General features: G+C 37.6%; 1 protein-coding gene across 2 annotated transcripts in view; it reads right to left on the reverse strand.

Annotated features, from left to right (window-relative positions):
* The window catches only part of eef2k (eukaryotic elongation factor 2 kinase), a 53,143-nt gene that overhangs the window by 21,849 nt on the left and 11,373 nt on the right, over positions 1-19,921 (reverse strand). For both annotated transcript variants that reach the window (XM_061931622.1, XM_061931621.2), the window contains 6 exons: positions 11,531-11,591; positions 11,434-11,471; positions 5,297-5,468; positions 5,070-5,219; positions 2,880-3,012; positions 263-390 (listed from right to left, as the gene is read on the reverse strand). In XM_061931622.1, coding sequence (XP_061787606.1) covers positions 263-390; positions 2,880-3,012; positions 5,070-5,219; positions 5,297-5,468; positions 11,434-11,471; positions 11,531-11,591 — 682 coding nt within the window. The remainder of the gene's footprint in view (positions 1-262; positions 391-2,879; positions 3,013-5,069; positions 5,220-5,296; positions 5,469-11,433; positions 11,472-11,530; positions 11,592-19,921) is intronic.

The raw sequence follows: 19,921 nt of genomic DNA on the forward strand, positions 1-19,921 counted from the left end.
CAAAACCAGCTTTTAAAAAAAAAAGTAATATAGAAATGTATCAGAGCTGTTCATCTATTTTATGGAAGAATCTAGTTAATCATAGAACTGGCACGCAATGTTATCAAAAAACGTATTGATTTTGAATCGAGAATAGATTCTGAACCGAATCGTTACCCCCAAGAATCGAATTGAATTGAATCAAATCGTGTGGTGCCCAGAGATTCACAGCACATTTTGACCTACATTAGATTGAAAAGTGGTCCCGGAGGGCGCTGATTACCAGCAGTTTGTTGGTGCAGTCCAGTTGCTGCTTCTCGGGTGGGGAGAGGTCAAAGGGCGTCAGGCCCATGCTCTTGCAGATCTTATTGCACAGGTGGGAGTGGAAGAACAGCGCCATGCCTCGCACGCCTAAAAAAAAAAAAAAACGTGCATCAAAGGGTCTTTTACGGAGCCCCTAAAGCAGTGGTTCTCAAACTTTTTTTGTCATCCCCCACTTTGGACAAGGGGAAGTTTTCAAGCCCCACCTGCCCCCATCGCCCCAACAGAGCGCTAATGCCAAGCTTTAACATTTTCAAATTTATTGAACATCAAGTTGTATACATTCAAACTCAATAACATAAAATAACACCAAGTTCAATGATAAATAAAATAACTGTGCAGCTGTGGTACAACTTGCATCAAGTTCAATAATAAATAAAATAACTTCCATCAAGTTCAATAATAAATAAAATAAAAGTGTTATAACTTGCATCAAGTTCAATAATAAATCAAAAAAGTGTTATAACTTGCATCAAGTTCAATAATAAATCAAATAAAAGTGTTATAACTTGCATCAAGTTCAATAATAAATCAAAAAAAGTGTTATAACTTGCATCAAGTTCAATAATAAATCAAAAAAAGTGTTATAACTTGCATCAAGTTCAATAATAAATCAAAAAAAGTGTTATAACTTGCATCAAATTCAATAATAAATCAAAAAAAGTGTTATAACTTGCATCAAGTTCAATAATAAATCAAAAAAAGTGTTATAACTTGCATCAAGTTCAATAATAAATCAAAAAAGTGTTATAACTTGCATCAAGTTCAATAATAAATCAAATAAAAGTGTTATAACTTGCATCAAGTTCAATAATAAATCAAAAAAGTGTTATAACTTGCATCAAGTTCAATAATAAATGAAAAAAAGTGTTATAACTTGCATCAAGTTCAATAATAAATCAAATAACTTGCATAAAGTTCAATAATAAATCAAAAAAAGTGTTATAACTTGCATCAAGTTCAATAATAAATCAAAAAAAGTGTTATAACTTGCATCAAATTCAATAATAAATCAAAAGTGTTATAACTTGCATCAAGTTCAATAATAAATCAAATAACTTGTATAAAGTTCAATAATAAATCAAAAAAAGTGTTATAACTTGCATCAAGTTCAATTATAAATCAAAAAAAGTGTTATAACTTGCATCAAGTTCAATAATAAATAAAACAAAAGTGTTATAACTTCCATCAAGTTCAATAATAAATTAAAAAAAAGGGTTATAACTTGCATCAAGTTCAATAATAAATCAAATAACTTGCATCAAGTTCAATAATAAATACAATAAAAGTGCCACTTTGCAATCTTTGCAAAAAAAAAAAGGAGGAGCTATGCATTTGGCAAGACAGGGCAAGTGACAGCACTTTTCCCCGGGAGAGCCACCTTGCTTCACTGTGAAACAGCACGGCTGTATGATCAGCTCCCATTTCCTCACACAGTGCAGAGAACAGTTGCACTTTCAGTGGTCGTGTTTTGATCAAATTTACCACGCTCACATCTGTTAGAACCTCATTGAGTTCGGGGCTGAGCTGCCTTGACGCTAGTGCTTCCCGGTGAATGACACAGTGTGTGCCCGTCACATTTTTGTTTCTCTGCAGGCGCTGGCTCTGGCTCGACGACCGTTGAGGTGCGAGTCACAAATGTATATATTTGTGTAATTGTGGTCCACACATTAGCCTGCTACCCATCCGCGTGAAAGTTTGTTCCGTTTAGCCCCGCCCCCATTAGTTACCGTTGCTATGTCTGTCAAACTTTCGCTCCTACCGAGAAATATAAAGCCTACAGTAAAAATAAGTACCGGTAATTTCCATTTATTTATATAGCGGATTTCACAGACAGAATCACAAAGTGATTTACAGTGTGTATAGAAAATGAAAGCATAGTAAAAAAAATAATCTAAGAATATAATAATAAATAAATAAATTTAAAGTGAAATTTCCTCCCGTTCCTCGCGCCCCACCTGTCATGTCTCTATTCTCCACCAGTGGGGCGCGCCCCACACTTTGAGAAACGCTGCCCTAAAGGGACATGGGGGGAATTTTATTTTTTATAATTATTATTGTATTTTATTTTTTTAGACATGTATCTCGTGTGCACAAGAAACTTTTGATAAAGTTATAAAAAAATAAAAATAAAATTTATAATTTTTTTTTTTTAGACATGTATCTTGTGCGCAAAAGAAACTATGTCGTGCGCACGAGATAATGTCTAAAAAAATATATATATATATATATATACATTTGTTTTTTTTTAGACATGTATCTCGTACGCACGAGAAACTATTTCATAAAAAAATATATATATATACTTTTTTTTTTTTAGACATGTATCTCGTGTGCCCGAGATACATGTCTAAAAAAATAAATAAATAAATAAATTAAAAAAATTTTTTTTTTTTTTTTATAAAAAAAAAAAAAAAAATTATTTTTATAACAACTTTATAAAAAGTTTCTCGTGCGCACGAGATACATGTCTAAAAATTTAAAAAATAAAAAATAAAAACTAAATTTCCCCCATGTCCCTTTAGGGGCTCCGTAGTCTTTGGAAGCTCTAAAAAAAAAAAAAAAAAGTCATGACGTACCCAGATTTCCATCGCCAAAGTCTGTCCCCTTTTCTGTGTGGATCTGCGGGTCGGTGTAGAGGTCGCCTACGCCCTGGATGTCCACCACGATCAGCTGGTGACCCGAACGCTCAAAGGTGAAGTGACTGAAGGCCTGATGGACACAAAGACAACAGGTTTAATTAATGATGATTTACCATGTTTGAAAGAGAATGGCAATTTTGGGGGAATTTCGCCTATCATTCACAATTCCTATGGAAGCCACGAACGCATAGGTTTTTCTTTTTTATGCATTCTAAATAGTTATATGTGGCAAGCAAGAGGTGGCCAACAATGTAGCTAATGTAAGTACTCTTTTGTGTCCATAAAATATCCCAAAAATCATTGAAAAACCACCAACAATACTGCATTTACATCTCAGGGTTATTAACCAAGTATTAGCGATATAAGCGCTACTGCAGAGGAACTACTTTTAGTGGAGTCGTGATCACAGAGATCTAACTAGCTTATGCTGCTATATTGACATATTGAACCAGTGAGCTGCTGCATTGCCTCTGAGTTGGTAAAAGTTAATTCTAGATTATAAACAATCGTGCATCTCACTTGTAGAAGGTTCTGGCTGTAAATCATGAAGTTGGTCAACTTCGACATTCAACCTAAACCCAGAGATGGCAAGAAAGACATGAATAGAAGGTCGTTTGCGGCCACCTGTTTTTTTTTTTTTTCAAAACCTGCGTGAGGATTATGATTAATTTTTCATCTAAACTGGAAGATATAAACATCCCATCAGTCGGCATCTCAGTGAGAGCAGACATTGTACAGTAAGTGTTTGTGGTGTTATGTTCATAGTTTGTATTCTGTGTTTAGCACTTAGCAATACTGCTACCTGCTTGATCCGCTTATCACACAGCTTCTAAAACTTGTATATCATCCTCCTTATATTCAGGCTCAAAAATATAAGGTTCTGGATCATCAGTAGTAAAATGTCCAAAACGGCGCATGACAAAAATTGTTTTTAAAAGCACTGATTTATATCAATCTCAAATCAACAAATAAATACAAATTAAACAAAAACAGTTTTGAACAGATTCAGAATCGTAATAAATATGAATTCCAATATGGACCCATGCAGAGTGAGTTTTGCTTCATGGTCAATTATGCAAATTAGACAATGACGTCATTTACTGCAGCCGTCACTCCGAACTGCACCGGAGTTCACCCGGACGCGCTTGTTCATACTCGATTAAAAAAACTGCATCAAAAGTTCCTACAAACTACAGTTTGTGCAAGTTAAAACTCTACTATGCAAAGCGAAAGCCATTTATCAACAACACCCAGAAACGCCACCAGCTTCGCTGGGCCCAAGCTCATCTAAGATGGACTGATGCAAAGTAGAAAAGTGTCCTTTGGTCTGACGAGTCCTCATTTCAAATTGTTTTCGGAAACTGTGGACGTCGTGTCCTCCGGACCAAAGAGGAAAAGAACCATCCGGATTGTTATAGGCGCAAAACTCTAAAGCCAGCATGTGTGATGATATGGGGGTGTATTAGTGCCCAAGACATGGGTAACTTACACATCTGTGAAGGCGCCATTAATGCTGAAAGGTACATACAGGTTTTGGAACAACATGTTGCCATCCAAGCAACGTTATCATGGACGCCCCTGCTTATTTCAGCAAGACAATGCCAAGCCACATATTATAACAGCGTGGGCAATAGACTGGCCTGCCTGTAGTCCAGACCTGTCTCCCATTGAAAATGTGTGGCGCATTATGAAGCCTAAAATACCACAACGGAGACCCCCGGACTGTTGAACAACTTAAGCTGTACATCAAGCAAGAATGGGAAAGAATTCCACCTGAAAAGCTTCAAAAATGTGTCTCCTCATTTCCTAAACGTTTACTGAGAGTTGTTAAAAGGAAAGGCCATGTAACACAGTGGTAAAAATGCCCCTGTGACAACTTTTTTGCAATGTGTTGCTGCCATTCAATTCTAAGTTAATGATTATTTGCAAAAAATGTCTCAGTTCAAACATGAAATATCTTGTCTTTGCAGTCTATTCAATTGAATATAAGTTGAAAATGATTTGCATATAATTACATTCTGTTTTTATTGACCATTTACACAACGTGCCAACTTCACTGGGTTTGGGTTTTGTACTTAACTGAACCAAACATGACACGTGTGAACTATTACCTCATCTGGACCTCACCTGTGGAGTCAGCCGGATGTTGTCGTCGCGCACAAAGCCGGAGTTGGAGTTGTACTTGATGTACTTGCCCTCGATGTAATGTTCCAGGTGGAAGAGCGGCTTGCCAGGCCTCTCCGTCATCTCCACGGCGCACATCTGCATGATGTCCACCTGAACGTTTTTTCGACAGCTTCAGCATCAGACGAGACACCGATCCCCGGCGCCACGCGTTAAAACCCCCCGTCTACCTGCTTGGGAGGTCTGTGGCGGTTGAACTCCTCCCCCCAGAGCTTGGCCTCCATCTGCAGCCGCACGTCCTCGAAGTAGACGCTCCTGTCCACCGTCTCCATGTAGCGCTTGGCCACGTAGTTGCACGCCGACTTCCAGTTGTTGCTGTGCGAGAAGTTGGACAGCTTCTTCCTGGAAGAATAGAACAATGTGGGCTCGCCAGACATTCTAGAAATAAACAAGAAAACTAAAAAAACAACAAAAGTTGTACAAAGAGCAGAAATGTGTAATTAGAGATGCTACCTAAGTAGAAGCATTTAAGTCCCATCTTAAAACTCATTTGTATACTCTAGCCTTTAAATAGACACCCTTTTTAGACCAGTTGATCTGCCGTTTCTTTTCTGCTCTGCCCCCCTCTCTTTCGTGGAGGGGGGGGCACAGGTGCGGTGGCCACGGATGAAGCGCTGGCTGTCCAGGGTCGGGACCCAGGGTGGACTACTCATCTGTGCATCGGTTGGGGACGTCTCTGCGCTGCTGACCTGTCTCCACTTGGGATGGTCTCCTGCTGGCCCCACTATGGACTGGACTCTCACTATTATGTTAGATCCACTATGGACTGGACTCTCACTATTATGTTAGATCCACTATGGACTGGACTCTCACTATTATGTTAGATCCACTATGGACTGGACTCTCATAATATTATGTTAGATCCACTATGGACTGGACTCTCACTATTATGTTAGATCCACTATGGACTGGACTCTCACTATTATGTTAGATCCACTATGGACTGGACTCTCACTATTATGTTAGATCCACTATGGACTGGACTCTCATAATATTATGTTAGATCCACTATGGACTGGACTCTCACTATTATGTTAGATCCACTATTGACTGGACTCTCATAATATTATGTTAGATCCACTATGGACTGGACTCTCACTATTATGTTAGATCCACTATGGACTGGACTCTCATAATATTATGTTAGATCCACTATGGACTGGACTCTGACTATTATGTTAGATCCACTATGGACTGGACTCTCATAATATTATGTTAGATCCACTATGGACTGGACTCTCACTATTATGTTAGATCCACTATGGACTGGACTCTCATAATATTATGTTAGATCCACTATGGACTGGACTCTCACAATATTATGTTAGATCCACTATGGACTGGACTCTCACTATTATGTTAGATCCACTATGGACTGGACTCTCACAATATTATGTTAGATCCAATATGGACTGGACTCTCACTATTATGTTAGATCCACTATGGACTGGACTCTCACAATATTATGTTAGATCCAATATGGACTGGACTCTCACTATTATGTTAGATCCACTATGGACTGGACTCTCATAATATTATGTTAGATCCACTATGGACTGGACTCTCACTATTATGTTAGATCCACTATGGACTGGACTCTCACAATATTATGTTAGATCCAATATGGACTGGACTCTCACTATTATGTTAGATCCACTATGGACTGGACTCTCATAATATTATGTTAGATCCACTATGGACTGGACTCTCACTATTATGTTAGATCCACTATGGACTGGACTCTCACTATTATTTAAGATCCACTATGGACTGGACTCTCACTATTATGTTAGATCCACTATGGACTGGACTCTCACTATTATTTTAGATCCACTATGGACTGGACTCTCACAATATTGTTAGATCCACTATGGACTGGACTCTCACTATTATGTTAGATCCACTATGGACTGGACTCTCGCTATTATGTTAGATCCACTATGGACTGGACTCTCACTATTATGTTAGATCCACTATGGACTGGACTCTCACTATTATGTTAGATCCACTATGGACTGGACTCTCACAATATTATGTTCGATCCACCTTTCAGCATTAATGGTGCCTTCACAGATGTGTGAGTTACCCATGTCTTGGACACTAATACACCCCCATACCATCACAGATGCTGGCTTTTCAACTTTGCGCCTAGAACAGTCCGGATGGTTCTTTTCCTCCTTGGCCCGGATGACACGACGTCCACAGTTTCCAAAAACAATGTATGCATGTTTTCATTGTTTCTTATGGGCAACTCTGCTTCACTATACAAACTTTTTCAATTTACAAACCATGTTCAAGAACCAATAGTTCATGTTTATACACTTCTAAAAAAAAGAATGCATGTGGTTTGTGGAGAATGCATATATGTTTAAGAGTTCTTTCTTTATTCATAGTCATGTTTAAAGTATCTAGTATTTTTCCATTTGTACTCTTTCTGTGCTTGTATCTTGTGTCCGCAGATGTCTGTGTAGTGTCTTGAGGGGTTGGAATGTGGGAGTTGGAGAAATCCCTGTTTATCTTATCTGTATTAGAACAAAGAGGCTGTATTCCTTTCTGGACAGGGTGGGGGCTGTTTTCGTATTCAATAAGTTGTCTCTTCCCGTTTGAATGTTAGACCATTTCGAGATGTTTATATGAAAGGACAATTGGACTGGTCTCCTAAAGCTTTAGTAAAACTTGATAATATTCCTATTCTGTCTTGATGGTCCTTCTTACTCAGTTCATAATAATAGCAGTGTGTTTAAAAAGGTGAGTAAACCTCAAAATTCTTCAAATAAATTGTATTTTAATGAACACAAATGCATTGGGGACACTGCACATTCTATTTCAAAGCCAGAAAATTAGAAAAAAGTAATTTAATTTGACAATATTTTACAGAAAGTCAAGAAATATAATACAAAAAAATAGCAGTGTTGACATCTTTCTTTACGAAACTCAAATGTACTGTGTAAACTAAGAAAGGCTTGCAGATTCAACTTTCCTTAGAATTACTAACTATAATTTAGTTGCATAACCACGGTTTCTGATAACTGCTTCACATCTGTGGCACATGGAGTCAACCAACTTCTGGCACCGGTCAACAGGTATTGCAGCCCAGGACAATTGTACTACGTTCCACAATTCCTCTGCATTTCTTGGTTTTGCCTCATGAACAGCATTTTTTATGTCAGCCCACAAGTTTTCAATGGGATTAAAGTCCGGGGATTGTGCTGGCCACTCCATTACTTGAATTTTGTTTGTCTGAAACCATAATTTTGCTCGCTTGCTGGTGTGTTTGGGGTCATTGTCTTGTTGAAACACCCATTTCAAGGGCATTTCCTCTTCAGCATACGGCAACATGACTTCTTCCAGTATTCTGATGTACTCAAACTGATCCATGATCCCTGGTATGCGATATATAGGACCAACACCATAGTACGAGAAGCATCCCCATATCATGATGCTTGCACCACCGTCTTCACTGTGTACTGGTGCTTGAATTCAGTGTTTGCAGGACGCCTGACAAACTGTCTGTGGCCCTTAGACCCAAAAAGAACAATCTCACTCTCATCAGTCCCCAAATATTACGCCATTTCTTTTTAGGCCAGTTAATGTGTTCTTTGGCAAATTGTAACCGCTTCGGCACATGTCTTTTTTTTAACAATGGGACTTTGCGGGGGCTTCTTGCTGGGAGCTTGGCTTCACATAGATGTCGTCTGATTGTTACAGTACTCACAGGCCATCTTAGATCTTCTTTGATCCTCCTGGAGCTGATCATTGGCTGAGCCTTTGCCATTTTGGTTATTCTCCCATCCATTCCAATAGTCCTTTTTCTTTTTCTTCCTCGCCTTTCTGGTTTTGGCTGCCATTTTAAAGCGTTTGATATCATTTTAGCTGAACAGCCTAACATTTTCTGCACTTCTTTATAGGTTTTCCCCTCTTTTATTAAATTCTTAATCAAAGAACGCTCTTCTTCTGAACAGTGTCTGGAACGACTCATTTTACTCTGTTTTTCAAGGACAAATGCACAGTCAGCATATGCAGGGTCAGTTGCCTTGATCCTTAAATAAGGGCCACTTGTTTAACACCTTTTTTTTCACATAATCAGTGACCTCACTAATTGAACTACGCACTGCGATTTTTTTGAACACGCCCCTTTCAGTAAATGATTCAGTTTCACAGAATCAGCAGCATGCACGTCATGCCTGTTGGTTTTCCATACCTTTACTAAACATTCTAGAAACTTACTTGTAGTGTAAAAGTTGAAATTCTAACAAAAACAGTGATTTATCTTGCTAGTGATGTGCGACTACTATTATTTTAAACACAACTGTATATGTCATCTAAAGAACTTGAGATTGACCGGCGATTTTAATTCCCTGAGAGGAAGACTGGTCAGACGCAACAGGTTGCTGACAAAAGCTGCAATGGAGTCAATACAGAATAGAGATGCGCGGTTTGCGGACACAACCGCGGAGTCCGCGGATAAACCGCGGGTCGGGCGGGTAAAAATAGATTTTAAATAGATGCGGGCGGTTGGCGGTTGAACCAATTCGGAAATATATATACATAGTTAAATGTTGTTACCCACATACGAAAAACGAGCAGCACTCTTTGAAACAGTCAATTATTAATCAGGCACCGCGTCCCAGCAACAAGTGGCGCAAGTGAGCGCTCCTTCAGCGCAGCAGGGCGCATTTTAGAGGCCAGGCGCTCTCTCATGAATCCTGGCACTGTAGATGCCATTTTATTCCTGCATAGTGCTAACAAAAAAAAAAGTAAGTAGACATACGGTTGGATATGTTAAACGAATTAGTCTACGTTACCTATAGGCTATACCAAATAAGCCCATGTCTAACCTATATTGAGTTCGGTCAGCTAAATAATTTTGATGGTTACGTGTTGTTTGGGTGCACTACAATGCAAAGGAATTAAGGCAATTGCGTTGTTTATTGTGTTTTTTTTCTATTGGAGATATACTACTATGTGTGAATAATTATTTGGCCTCGCTTTCAAGTGAAGCGCATCTCCGATTGGCGACAATGTAAGGATATTTAGCCTGCTTTGTTTGTCACGACCGTCTATTTTCATTATAATTCAAGTTTGATGATAAAGTGCAGTCTGATGGGTTTGATTTCCCCCCTTCAGCTATTTGCCTTGGCCAATAAGTTGCAGGTAATTTGTTATTATTATTTATTTTATTTATTTTTGTTTAAATAGAGATGATATACACATGTTATTGTATAATTTAAGTTTGTGCGCGTGATTGACAGCCTAAGGCTTATGAGGCACATTTTTTATTTATTTTTTTTATTTCAACTTAAAAACGTATGAGCCTATGTGTTTATCTTTATTTTCCTGCCTGTCGTTGACAATGGAGATTGTCTGATATTTTGTCATGGCTGCAGATCAATCAATAAAGGTTCATCTTTGTCGCGAAATTGTTCACTGTTTCACTGTGCACCCCGCCCTCGTCCCTATTTGAGCATTATAACGTTAACAAGTTAATATTCATTGAAATAAATTCAGAACATTTTTTTTACCTAACGAAAATATAGGCCGAGTCTGTCTAAAACATTGTTTTAACTTCTTAAAAGCCTCGTTCTGCTTGCTGCAACTGCGCACACAAAGTGTGAGGAACGCACTCCTGATCTGAGGGCATTGGCAACAATAGTCAACACTTTCTTAATGGAAATGACAATAATATTATAATAATGATAAATAATATCATCACGCACTAATATATCTTAGCCACTAATGCGTGGCCAAGATATATTAATGCGTGGCACGCCGTCTCTGCTGCATTGGATCAGTCTCCTTTCTTTAACAGGCAAAAGCTTTATAACCTCACTAATATGCTTGCATCGTCTATATTAGATATATAACAATGGGCGGGTGCGGGCGGGTGTGGTTTTGATAAAATGTTGGTTCGGGTGGATGCGGATGGTTGACGACTTTTGTGATGCGGTTGCGGATGAAATAATTGCCTATCCGCGCATCTCTAATACAGACACAGTGGCATATCACAGATGTAGTGAACATACGCCCCCTAATGGCCGTTGGCAGCATATCGGAAGAAATAAGCGATCCGATTGCACACTTTGAAGCTTTTCTTTGCCTGCGCCTGGCTTTGATCTACTTTGAGACATGTCCTAAAGTGTTGTGTCGGTTCTTTAACTTGAATGACGCTTTTAGCTTGCAAGCATCTGTCAAGCACATCCTCGCAATCAATGCGTGTATTGATCAGCGTCAAGACAAGGACGCGCTCGTAATCCGGGGTTACTAGAACACACGCCTTAGTACACTCCAGGGAAATATTTCCACTCACGTTCTGAAGCACTCCCTCATGGCGCCTTTCCCGAACGGCTGTGGGAGGGACAGAGAGGGTTGAGACTGTGCAGGAAGATGCGGTGGAGAAAGTGTACCTGTGCAGCCATCTTGATGTGGACCTGGTCTTGGGCCCACTCCCCAGTGACGGCGTTGTACCTGCAGGGCATTTACTATCGTTAGAAATCAACTTTTTCACTCCAACATACGTGGGAGAACAAACTAAACAATTTAAGTGCACGTGTTGTCAATCAATGCATGAGGTCATGGATGTTTTATAGCGTGGGGAAACCAGCAGATGCTGCCAATGGCTGCTGAGTATATAGTGTAAAAAAAGACTGATAGGCTAAGGCAGTGTTTTGCAACCTTTTCTGAGCCAAGGCACATTTTTTTAATTGAAAAAATCCCAAAGTACACCACCAGCAGAAAACAAACAATGAAACTCAGCAGCCGATATTGACAGTAAAAAGTCGTTCTCGCAATTGTTGGATATAAAATTCAAACCATAACCAAGCATGCATCACTATAGCTCTTGTCTCAAAGTAGGTGTACTGTCACCACCTGTCACGTCACACTGTGACTTACTTTGAGTTTTTTGGTGGTTTCCTGTGTGTAGTGTTTTAGTTTTTGTCTTGCGCTCCTATTTTGGTGTTGATTGTCATGTACGGATGTACTTTGTGGACGCCGTCTGCTCCACACGCTGTACACTGCAAAAACTGAAATCTAAGTAAGATGAAATATCTCAAATAAGGGTGATATTTGCTTATTTTCTGTCTGATAAGATAATTCTTCTCACTAAACAGATTTTATGTTAGAGTGTTTTACTTGTTTTAAGGGTTTTGGTCCTAAATGATCTCAGTAAGATATTACAGCTTGTAGCTGAGATTTGATGACCTATATTGAGTAAAACATGCTTGAAACTAGAATATCAACTGTTGCAAAGCTGTGTCATCAACACTCACAAATATAAAACTACTTTTTTAAAGTAATAATTCTTACTTTAAGCATGAAAAAAAAAATCATGATGCCGAGCACACATCATTATGTCAAGATAATGGCACTAGCATTTACTTAATTTAAGAATATTTTTCAACATATTAAGCAAAAAGGTCTCTTTTTTTCCTACCAAGAAAAGTGCACTTTTTATTAGTGAGAATATACTTATTTTAAGGTATTTTTGGGTTCATTGAGGTTAGCTAATTTTACTTGTTTTGGAAAGTCTTGACAAGCCAAATTTTCTTGTTCTATTGGCGGATAATTTTGCTTAGTTCAAATAAAATACCCATAATTTTTGTACGTTTTTTCTTGTTTTTGAACACTGACTTTTTGCAGTTTAAGTCTTTGCTGTCGTCCAGCATTCTGTTTTCGTTTACTTTTCAGCCAGTTCAGTTTTAGTTTGGTTTTGCTTAGCCGCCCCTAAGCTTCAATGCCTTTTGTTTATTTTTGGTTTAAGCATGGGATACCTTTTTTACCTGCACCCTGCCTCCCACTGTCGTCTGCATATTGTGATCACGACAAACCATGTTCCCGACATCTACAAAGCAATTAGCTACCTGCTGCCACCTACTGATATGGAAGAGTATTACACGGTTACTCTGCCGAGCTCTTGACAGCACAGACAATTTTACTGGTTTGCAAAAATTATTTTTAACCCAATTAGGTGAAATTACATCATTTCCCACGGCACTCCAAACAATATCTCACGGTACACTGGTGGTTGAAAAACACTGGGCTAAGGGACGACCCACACGCTATCAAGTTCTGCTAGAACGCGTCTTTATTTTTATCTGCTGTAAAAAAAAGCAGCATTTGTGATGCGGGAGACCTCTTTTTGCAGCATCTTTTGTCGGGCGGCCTATAAACGCAAGTCCATAAACACCTCATGAAAACCTTATTTGGTGTTATAAGCAACTGAGGTGATACTCCACAGGTGTCCACACTTTTAGACTACAGACACTAAAAATAAAAAAAAAGGTAGACTGGAGCAGCAGTTTCTTTACCAAGGCCTGGGCAATTATTTGGACTTGGGGGCCTAAATTTAGAGGAAAAAAATGTGTCTAGGGACGGTATATCTGATTTTTAGGAACACTAATACAAAACCTCACAATAATGTCTGATTGAATGCTAAAAACTAGGGATGTCCGATAATATCGCACTGCCGATATTATCGGCCGATAAATGCTTTAAAATGTAATATCGGAAATTATTGGTATCGGTTTCAAAATTATCGGTATCGGTTTGAAAAAGTGAAATTTTACTTTTTAAAACGCCGCTGTGTACACGGACGTAGGTAGAAGTACAGAGCGCCAATAAACCTTAAAGGCACTGCCTTTGAGTGCCGGCCCAGTCACATAATATCTACGGCTTTTCACACACACACACACACACAAGTGAATGCAAACCATACTTGGTCAACAGCCATACAGGTCACACGGAGGGTGGCCGTATAAACAACTTTAACACTGTTACAAATATGCGCCACACTGTGAAAACCCACACCAAACAAGAATGACAAACACATTTCGGGAGAGCATCCGCAACGTAACACAACATAGACACAACAGAACAAATACCCAGAAGCCCTTGCAGCACTAACTCTTCCCCGTAACCCCGCCCACCTCAACCTCCTCATGCTCTCTCTGGGAGAGCATGTCCCAAATTCCAAGCTGCTATTTTGAGGCATGTTAAAAAAAATAATGCACTTTGTGACTTCAATAATAAATATGGCAGTGCCATGTTGGCATTTTTTTACCCATAACTTGAGTTGATTTATTTTGGAAAACCTTGTTACATTGTTTAATGCATCCAGCGGGGCATCGCAACAAAATTAGGCATAATAATGTATATATCGGTATTGGTTGATATCGGAATCGGTAATTAAGAGTTGGACAATATCGGAATATCGGCAAAAAAGCCATTATCGGACATCTCTAATTGTTATACACACTAAACGTTCTTCCCTCTGTCCCAATTAGAAAAATGTAACATTGAAACACATGGAAACGAACAAACTGCCGGTAATTTCTGGAATATGGCAAAAGGGGTAGCAATTAATAAGCTCCTCCTTTTCTAACTCCTTGTGGAACTTGTTGCATTAAACAAGCAATGTTCCGCCATTTGACTAGTTGAACAGGTTTGAGACAAACAATCCAATGCACTGGGAATATTGCTGCACTCCAGTTGAGTTAATCTTTGCCCAGCACACATACCACTGGGTTAGTTAGCGTGTCTTTGGCTTGGCAGGGTGAGTGTGTAGCCAACATTGTTTGGCAGCTGCAGACACGGTGCCGTTAAAACTGGACATACAAAGTCTTTTCGAATGTGTTTTTGGCCAAAAAACCCACTTCAGCCTGGGAACACAGTGTTGTGTGATACTAAAACGGGCATTGGAGAAGGAGAAGGAGGGTAAATTTAGCACATGAATACCCGCCACTCCTTCCCCTCGCTCCATTGACTGACATTATAGGCCTACTCAGCGAAACTCAACTCCTCCTGCATTGTGCGTCTTCCATTGCAGATACGTGGCGCTGTGCATGCCAGATGTGAACGACACAGCAAGGAGGTATTTGTATTGGAAAAAAAAAGAGAGAGGACAGGTGTGGACAAATGTAGAAGAGACCGGATCACATGAGCTGGTGTTTGAGATCTCACACTAAAGTAGCTTTAGGTTGCTTCTCTTTCTTCCCTTTCATTTTTCTGCATTCATTTGTATCTCTAGTTATATGCATTGTTGCATTTGAACAACTGTATTGTTGATAATGGAGGTAAATTATTGGTATTGTTCATTATCAATAGTGATATTTCTATTGGTATTTGTATTGCTCCCATTTGTAGTGTAATAATGCTCATTGTCATTTCTGTATTATTATTTATTTCGCTAACTGCTTCTTTGCTATCACTTTTACCATCATATTTGTACATATCCTATTTGCAGATGTTGCTCTATTGTTGTTGTTTTTGTCTCTCTGTCCTATCCCCCTTTTGTCCCCACAATTTCCCCCCCTTCCTTTTCTCTTTCTATCCCCTCCTGCTCCGGTCCGACTGCACCAAATGATAATATAAATACATTTAATAAAGTCAAATACAAATAAGGCAGGAGACTACGGTCCATCCAGACCCACACCTCCCGCCACCTGAACAGTTTTTTCCCCTCGGCCATCAGGCACATGAACAATAACAAGATCTGATATCTCAGGTACAGCTCTTTTTATGACCTATTCTGTGTTATATGTGTTTTATGTTGCACGATTGCACCAAGAAAAATTCCTAGTTTGTGAACCCGTTCTCAAACAATGGCAATAAAAACTATTCGGATTCTGATTCTGAAGAGAAGTATCCTACACTTCTCTTTTGTAAAGTAAATCTGAACAGCCGATATGGGCATCGACATCAACTATATGATTTGCCGGAGAAGCTGGACAGGACAAAAAAAATAAAATAAAATAAAAAAAAACACTAAAGTAGCGTTAATGTTATGCACTGAAACCACCCGCAAATATCACATTTGCATGGAGATAAATTGGGCCAAAAGTTTTGTACTTTGGGAAAAAAAGTACTTTAAAGTGGCTTTAATGTTTGAAAAATGTGTATTGAAACTAAAGATAAGTTCACACAAAAGTGTTCAAGTTAAATATGATTATGATACACCCTAATATTTTTTTATTATTATTTTGTATCATTATTTTGTTATTATTATTATTATTTCTATATATTTTTAGCTTCTGTTTTTTTTTTTTCAGAATTAAAGTATATATTTTTTTATTTGCAGTTTCAGATCTAAATTTTTTTTTCCAGATTCATTTTTTGGCCTGAAATTTGTATGAGGGGCGTGTCGTCAACTGAGAGGGGCGTGGCATCATCACAGACAGCTTAAAAAAATGGATAGGGGGTGTTGTCTATCACTGTAGGAAATCAATCAATTCGACACTTTAAGTAGGCGACACCACGGCGCCACGGCCAAAATTATTTCATTTGAAAAATTAAACACCCTTACAAAGCCCAACATTTTTGCATGTTAATGTTGTTAAATTCATGCTGGGGCCTATATCAGCCATCGATCCAAATACAAACAGTATCACGTTACATCCCCTGCTAAGATGTCTGTCATGATGCCACGCCCCTTTCAGTTGTTTTCAAGTTAAATATAATTGTGATACACCCTTGTATTTTTTAAATTATTTTGTATTATTGTATTGTTATTATTTTTATTTTTTTATATATATATTTTGATATTTTTAGCTTCTATTTTTTCAGAATTAAAATATATATTTTTTTATTTGCAGTTTCAGATCTCAATGTTTTTTTTTTCCAGATTCATTTTTTTGCCCGAAATTAGTTTGGAGGGGCGTGTCATCAACTGAGAGGGGCGTGGCATCATCACAGACAGCTTTAAAAAAAATGGATAGGGGGTGTTGCCTATCACGTTGCCTTCAGGGTAATGTAAGAAATCAATCAATTTGACACTTTAAGTAGGCTACACCATCGCCAAAATGATTTCATTTGAAACATTTAATACCGTTTGAAAGCCCAAGGCTTTTGCATGTTTATGTTTTTAAATTCATGTTGTGCCTGTTTTAGTTTTATACCATCCATCTAAATACAAACAGTATCACATTACATCCCCTGAAGGCAACACGATAAGCCCTCTATCCTGTTTACTAAGATGTCTGTCATGATGCCACGGCCCTTTCAGTTGTTGGCACGCCCACCACTGAAAGTCTGAATCTGAAAAAGAAACTATTTAAATAGTAAAAAAAACAACTTGAAGCTCAAGTATCAAAATATATGAAGACAAAATATGAAAATAAATAATAAAAATAATTACCAGAGTTAATCAAAAATGTTATTCAACCAGAAAATAAAATGTGTGCACGTGCTTGGATATTGAATACAGGTTTTCTTTTTAGAATTGAACAATAAAACTCGATTTTTCAGTTTCAAAGTTGTTTTTTTTCCACTTACTAAACGTTTGGCCCTAATTTAACTGCACACAACTGAGACTAAAACGGTCACAAAGCAGGAAACAGTGGCACTAAAGCAACAAAGGGAAAGCAGGAAGGCAGTGGAGACCAACAACAAAGTGCCTTTAGAGTCAGTTATTATCATTACTGTTTTATGGATGCAAAATAGTTTATCCTCTTTTATTAACCGAACAAAAACGATCGCATTGCAAGTTGATTTAAAAGAGTTAAATGCTTATTTGACTAATGCATGTTTTTTTTAATTAATATATATTTTATTTTATTTTATATATATAATCCATCCATCCATCCATTTTCTACCGCTTGTATAATATATATAATAATTATATATAATACATATAATTTTTGTTGGTTACCTGTTTGGGGGAAAACGAGCATTTGACATGTGTTTAAATGTATTTCCGGACTGTATATTTAAAAAAATTCAGTAATCAAATTTTTAAAAGAGTTAAATGAGCCTCTTTGAGGTTTTCTCAAAAAATAAAAATTCTAACCAAAATATTTGTAAACGTTGTGAGTGTTGTCTCGTGTTTAGAGGGCTCTGATAATGGTTAAAAAAACGTATTTCAAAGGTTGTAAACAGTTTTTTATGCTCAAACTTCCATCCATCCATTTTCTACCGCTTGTTTACTTATGCGATAAAATTTGATTTATAAGGAATAATTCCGACTTGCCGGGAATTAATTCACCACGGTCAGGAATAGAACCAATTAACAGCGATAAACGAGGGTTTACTGTATACATGGATGTAATTTGGGGGAGGAGGGAACATGTCCCCAACACTTTTTCAAAAGGCAGTTTTTGTCCCCTGTACTTTTTGGTGTCTAAAAATAATTGAATGGAGACAAGTCAAACACTTGTGCCAGGCGGAAAACCCCTGCAAAGACTGAATGAAGCTTGTCCTTTTAGACTGCCCACAAGATCATTGATTGGCTTTTCCTGACATTTATTGACTGAATGCAGCAGCTCACCGATCAGATGTGAGATAAGAGAAAGTCACGATCTTTCACAAGAGAGCCATATTTGGGATAGAAATGATAAAAAAACGTTAACTGTGTTGTTAAACTGGTCAGTGAGAGCATAAACTTTTGGAATATTACTGGTGTAGTTTACAACAGGGGTTCCTAACCTTTATGACTTTGGGGCCTACTACAGAGGGGCCCGGGGCTCACTCAAATATTACCACTGAATTAGTACATTTTACTCTTGATTTTATTCTTATTAAATAATTAAATCTAACGTACTTACAGTTTAACAGTATAAAAAGTGAAATGAAAGCGTGTGTTCATCACAAAGATTAATATCAAGCCTTAGGTCAGGCTGATTAGAAAAATAAATATACTGAAAAAGAAGGGACTCATACAAATTGATGAAAAATAAATTGACATACAATTACGCAGTTTTAAAATAAAAAAAAGTCTAACTAAATTAGTAAATTAAATGATTTTGAGTGTGCCCTTGTAGTCTGAAAAACACAGTACATACTATTCGAACTAAATTAATAATTAACATAATGATATATTTTTTTTTTTTTTCTTAAATAAACAGTCAATAAAATCTGAGTACAAATGAAAATATAGCCCCACCAGTTTAGTCATAATTTTTGCGCTTAAGAAACTTTTCTATGACTTTAGCACTTACCATTACACCATGTACCAAATAAAATTGCTTGGAGGTCGGTAAGCACAACCACAATTATTCCGCACATTAGGTGCACCGGGTTACAAGGCGCCTTGTCGATTTTTGAGAAAATGAAATGATTTTAAGTGCGCCTCATAGTCTGAAAAATGCGGTACATACAATTACGCGGTGCTAAAATAAACTATTAATAAATATAATGATGTGTATGTTTTTAAATAAACTGTCAATAAAATCTGAATGCAAATGCAAATAAAGCCTCACTTGTTTACCGGTAGTCATAATTTTTGCGCTTAAAAAACTTCTCTATGACTTTAGCATTCATCATTACACCATGTACCAAATCAAAAATAGCAGAATTAATACGTACATTAGGCGCACCGGGTTATAAGGCGCACTGTTGATCTTTGAGAAAATTAAAAGGATTTTAAGTGCGCCTTGTAGTACGAAAAATACGGCACATACAACTACGCAGTGCTAAAATAAGTATAACGATGTTTATGTTTTTTGAATAAACTGTCAATAAAATTAAAGTGAATATGAAATTACAGCCTCACCAGTTTAGTCATAATTTTTGCGCTTAAGAAACTTCTCTATGACTTTAGCATTTATCATTACACCATGTACCAAATTAAAAAAAACATATTTAATATCTATATTAGGTGCACTGTCAATTTTTGAGATAATTAAAGGATTTTAAGTGCGCCTTATAGTCCGAAAAATACGGTACATACAATTACGCAGTGCTAAAATAAACTATTAATAAACATAATGATGTGTATGTTTTTAAATAAACTGTCAATAAAATCTGAATGCAAATGCAAATACAGCCTCACTTGTTTAGTCATAATTTGTGCGCTTAAGAAACCT

Source organism: Nerophis lumbriciformis, linkage group LG39 (assembly GCF_033978685.3).
Source record: "Nerophis lumbriciformis linkage group LG39, RoL_Nlum_v2.1, whole genome shotgun sequence".
In the NCBI taxonomy this organism is placed as follows: Eukaryota; Metazoa; Chordata; class Actinopteri; order Syngnathiformes; family Syngnathidae; genus Nerophis; species Nerophis lumbriciformis.